Source organism: Lolium rigidum, chromosome 6, assembly GCF_022539505.1.
Source record: "Lolium rigidum isolate FL_2022 chromosome 6, APGP_CSIRO_Lrig_0.1, whole genome shotgun sequence".
NCBI lineage: Eukaryota > Viridiplantae > Streptophyta > Magnoliopsida > Poales > Poaceae > Lolium > Lolium rigidum.
The window spans coordinates 115,734,914-115,740,285 of record NC_061513.1 but is presented as its reverse complement, the minus strand read 5'-3'; the positions used below and the strand labels follow the sequence as shown (position 1 = coordinate 115,740,285).

At 49.9% G+C, this 5,372-nt stretch overlaps 1 protein-coding gene across 1 annotated transcript; it reads left to right on the top strand.

Moving 5' to 3' along the window:
- Positions 1-2,415: 2,415 nt before the first annotated feature.
- On the top strand, positions 2,416-4,372 carry LOC124665372. The gene is made up of 3 exons (XM_047202783.1): positions 2,416-2,941; positions 3,031-3,199; positions 4,099-4,372. Exons 1-2 carry the CDS (start codon positions 2,444-2,446, stop codon positions 3,196-3,198), a joined length of 666 nt encoding a protein of 221 aa, XP_047058739.1. The 5' UTR covers positions 2,416-2,443; the 3' UTR covers position 3,199; positions 4,099-4,372.
- Positions 4,373-5,372: the final 1,000 nt, after the last annotated feature.

The window sequence follows — 5,372 nt, the reverse complement described above, 5'->3', positions numbered from 1 at the left end:
CAAGGTCGCCTCGGGGTCGCGTTTGTCGACCACGGGACCTTGGAGGCCTCGGCGTCCTGGACCTTGCTCGCCTCAGCCGTGCGCTACGGCTGCGGCCGGCTCGGCTCCAGCCGTACGGGAGCCGGAGCGCCCTCGGGTTGGCCTCCCGGTCCCATGCGACGATTCGGATCGTGACCTCTTGCGGCTGCCACCACGGTCGACATCGGTGACGGTGCCTCAGCCTAGTTCTCGGCACGACTCCGGCTCTTCGGTGCCTCACCTAGGGCCCTAGCCCCCGCCCTCTACAGCCTCTCCGGACGTAAGCACCGCTGCGTTCGGGATGCCTTGCGGGGAGGTGCTTGGGTCCTAGACCTGCGCGCACGTGTCTCCCGCCCACCTGTTGGAGTCCTTCGTGGCCCTTCGCGCCCTCATTGAGTTGGTCGTACTTGTCCCCGGACACGCGCGACAAGTTTACCCGGCGCTTCTCTCCGGATGGTCGCTACTCGGCCTCCTCCGCGTATCGCCTCCAGCTTGTGGGCTCCATGGAGACCGCCTTCGTCCAGCCTCATCCGGGAAGCCCCGGGCCACTCCTCGCTGCCGCCTCTTTGCTTGGCTCTTTGTCCGAACAGGCTAATGACGGCCGACAGGCTGCTTGCCCGTGGTTGGCCGAATGGGTACTTCTGTCCGCTTTGCATGCGGAGCCTCGAGACCGCGACACACCTCTTCATCGAGTGCCCATTCTCGCGGCAGGTTTGGGCACGGGTGGCTTCCATCGCCACGGCTCCATCCCTCGATCCATCCTCTTGGGGGATCCACCACAGGTCCATCGATTGGATGGCCGGCCTATCGGAGGGGCTGCCTTCCATGGAGGCTTCCCGTGTCCGCTCCCGGACGCTCCCTGGTCCTCTCGGCACCTATGGCTTGAGCGAAACGCCCGCGTCTTTTCAGCCTCCCCCTCTCCGGTCCGCTCCCTGCTGGCCCGGATCTCCGACGAGGCGGCTGCATGGGACTTGGCGGGCGCGAAGATCTCCGTAGCTCGCGAGTAGTCCGCTTTCTCTCTTTATGGTGGTGGACCCTTTCTCCACCCTGTTTGCTCGACGCGGCGTCTGTGCCGCGGCCGTAGCCGTTGTACTCCGGTTGTAACCTCTTCTTCTATTAATATATCGAGCAGCTCACCTGCCGAATTCTCAAAAAGACTCAACTTCCACTTGTGGTAGAGGCACTGCGCGGAGATCAGGGAAGAACCTAGTGGTTACAACTAGCATGTTGTGATCTTCACTGTAGTACTGCACAGATGCATTCACCACTTCCCCGTTTGGTAGATGCACTTTTATCTGCAATAATACAACAAGAAAACAGGTACACGAATGGTTAGCAAATGAATACATACATCTTAAAACAGCAAGGAAGATACAAGATGACTAGATTAGATCTAGGTGTTCTGCTAATTCTCGTTTGGTCTATAGACCTCTTTATTTCATCTTCTGGTTCTGTCACATTGGTGACAATGCACGGCTCTGAGCCTTCTTGGCTAGCTTATCTAATTGATATATAATATAAAGATATAGATATGCACTTATGTGCACCTTGCAAAATAAAATCTGCACGCAAGGAAGTGCAGGAAAAATGGAAATACGAACCTTTAATGTGCGGATAAAACTTGAACCTCTTGTAACCAAATCTCTGGATGTCACGAAAGATGCGCCTAATTTATCGTTTTGAACAACCATGCCTGTGCATTGAGAATAGAGCTCTTCGCCTACACAAGGACAGGAGTTCAGTCATAATGATTAGATCCAGAAGATGGAGAGGTAACTAATGCGCATATAGTACAATCACCGTCAAATGAGGCAAGGGAGACGATGCTTGGAGACAGCTCCGCAGCAAGTTCTTGGCTGAGTACACCACCTTCATGATCAATGAACCTACTGGATGCCTCGGTCAGACGCAAGTTTCCTAGTTACAGAAGCATTATAGAGCATAGTTGGGAATGCTTTGGAAAAAACTACTGTACAATAAGCTGGGGCTGGACCTCTTCGGCGGAGATAGTCGGGCCGGTGGACGGTGGTGGACTACAGATGGAGGGGTGCTGCAGGTCGGCCGGTCGGTCGGGGAGGTCATGGGTGGCCGGGGATCTCGAGCTCGGGGAGGAATCGAACCGGTGGCGTCAAGGGACGCTGTCGGCGTTGTACGGGGGTGGGTGCCGGCCGGCGGCTCACCTGGGAACCCTAGGGCCGATCTGTTGATCGGGAAGAAAGAAGACGATGAAAGGACAGAGGCAGGCGGAGGAAAACGGCTCGGCAAGGGAGCACTGCACGCGGTGGCAATTTGAACGTAAATACCGCGAGACATAGGGGTAAAGTACAATATCGATTCGCTGGAGCTCGAGAAGCTGCGGAAAGCTGGGTACCCTGACTTCTCCCCACACAAAAAAAGAGAAACATCCCCTCTCCCGCCGCCTTCGATGAAGTTAGCCGGAGAATCACGCCGCCGGCGAGCATCTCGTTTCCACCCCACTCTCCCTCTCATCGCCATCGCCCTCCTACTCCTCTTCCCGCCGCCCCCTCGCACACACGCGCTCCGTGTCCCACTGCGCGAGGTCGCGTCCCTCCTCTCCCTCTCCCACTCGCTCCTCACCCGCGTTGCCGTCGCCCGCGCCGACCGGGGAGACGCCGCCGCCGCAGCCCGTGCTCGCCGAATCGCCTCGCACCTCTCCCTTCTCTCCTCCCGCGGGGCGTGGGCCCTCGGCTGGGACTACCTCCGCCACTACGCTTTCTCCTCCGCCGCCGGATGCGGCCTCTCCTGCGCCACCGCCGCCGCCCGCCTACTGGCCGCTGCAGCTGAGGCCTCGCGCCTGAGTTCACCTGTCGATGCCGCCCAGTGGCTGGGCCGTAATTACGCTGACCTCCGAGCCGCCGCCACCAAGCTCCTCAGCGGCCTCCTTGCTGCCTTCTCCGAGCAGGTACATTACTTGGTGACTTGGTCAGTCAACGAGCCCATATTGCAGCAAACCTCAGACCTCAGCCGGTGAATATTTGTTGTGTGGTTTAGGGGCCGTTAAGAGAGGTGGTGTTGGATGTTAAGTGGGAGGTGGAGGAAGGGGGGTTGCTCAAGGATTGCCTTCAAGTGGGAGCCAAAGACTTGGAGGGCTTGCTTATCATTGCCAAAGATCTCATGTTTGGGGCCTCAAGGGCTTCTTCGCCCCATAGTGAACTCTGAGGTTTGGTGACACCTTGTGTTCCGCTTATCTTTCATTTGAACTATATTGCATTTGCTTACTCGCTTCTACTACCTCCGTTTCAAGGAATAAGGCGCACGCGTATTCCAAGACGAACTTTGACCATAAAAATTGAGCAACAAAATCTTGATTATATTATATGTATATAGTATCGTTGGATTCGTATTGAAAAACACTTTTTAATGATACTAATTTTATACAAACAATCTTTATCTATTTGAAGTAATTTTTGGTCAAACAAAAAGCTCGTAAAACGAGGACGCCTTATTCCTTGAAATGGAGGTAGTAGTTTATAATTATGGTATCCTACAACGGTTGTACATCTTACCATGGAATCAGATTAGCATCCTGTTATTCATTCGAGATAGTTGAACTATCGCATATGCGTACGTGCTTCCAGTTTGGAATTATGCTATCCTACATCAGGTATAGTACATCCTACCATGGAATCAGATCAGCATCCTGTTACTGATATGCATTCGAGATAGTTGAACTATCGCATATGCTTACTTGCTTCCAGTTTTTATAATTATGGTATCCTACAAAGGGTATATATCCTACCATGGAATCAGATTAGCATCCTGTTGGTGATATACATTCGAGATAGTTGATGTGCGAACAATATGAGATGCGTCATTCGTACATGACTAGTTGAAACTTGAAAGTACAAGCAATTGCAGAAAGTATGTTGGAGCATGTTAACAAAAATGATTCTGGCTTTTGGTAAAATTATCTTTGCAGTAGATAATAGTTCTTTTTTTGGAAAGATCCAGCACATTGTTTGCTATGTATTATAAGCAGATGAGCCCTATTGTAGTAGCTGCACATATGTGATCTGTCTCGTATGAGTAATCACTAACCATAGCACCCTATCCAAGCAGGTGAGTCCTGAACAAGAAAGATGTTCCATTATGTCCTCCACCGATGGAGAATGCTTCAGATCCAACAGCTCACCTACACCTTTAAAGCCTCTTCAGTTTGGTGATACTGCATACAACACATCACGTTAAGCTATCTTATCTGTTCGAAGAAAAAGGTTAAGCTACCTTACATGTTGCAGTTCATGAAGAGAATTATTAACCCTGATGTTTAGTGACAGTACAGCTTTAGCTGTGATTGTAATATATCTGTGTTCCTTGGGTCTGTTTTGGCTTAGTTGAGTCTCGGGTACTGCTTTTGTTAAACAATACCTTCTAGATAGTTCAAAGGCTTTTGTTACTAGTGCCTTTGGCACTTTAGGATCCATGGACGAGTTTTCCTATTAGAGAACAACTTTGTTGCACTTCAGATTTTCTGCTCCAGTAATTTGTAGGATGCCCTTTACCTCAGGTGATTCGTCCATATAAAAAAATTATGCAATTAAAGACTGCTTCATCTGCAACATCTGCCACGGATAACTGCTTGTGGAGCACACTATGTTTGTTTTACTCTTTCCCTTCAAAAACCGAAACATAGCATATTCTTGACTAGCGTTATTTAAATTTTCCTGAAACCATGAAGCCTCTTCTGCCCTTGTTTTAAGCTCTTGCATTCGTAGTCTAATGATACTGTTCAGAATCTTATGGATCCAGGAAACACCGCTTCATCTCAAAACTAATTGTCTTCCTGAAACCGCCAGGCTTTTTGCTGATGTTGCATCCATGTTTCCAAGTTTCACGTACTGGATACTGCTGCATGGCTTCTGTGACCCTTCATTTCTTCGTCCTCTACCATCTTTCTCATTCATCTCCTCTCAATCTTTCTGCTGCTTCCTTTCCACTCTCCACTTATCTTTTCCAATTAAGATTTGTTGACTCGGCAATACATTGGGATGCATGTATGCATGTGCCTGGTGCCCTAGTAGGTAGTAGCAAAGATGTCCACTTCACTGAGAATACTTTTTATGGTTTACGATTATTCACATATACAGGTCTACAACACATACGCTCTGATAATATCAAACTTTGGAAGAAAACCCCCATGTGAAATCTCAAATTCAGCTAATTATCTCTCAGATTACCTTGTCAAGGTAGTACTGTTGAACATTCCACACGAGAATCCTTTGGATATGACCTTCACTTTCTTAGTAAAGCTGAGGGTTTATTTGAAAAGTCAGATGACACTTCACCAGTTACATATCTGAGTGCCATGTTCATAAATTGATATATGAAGGTGT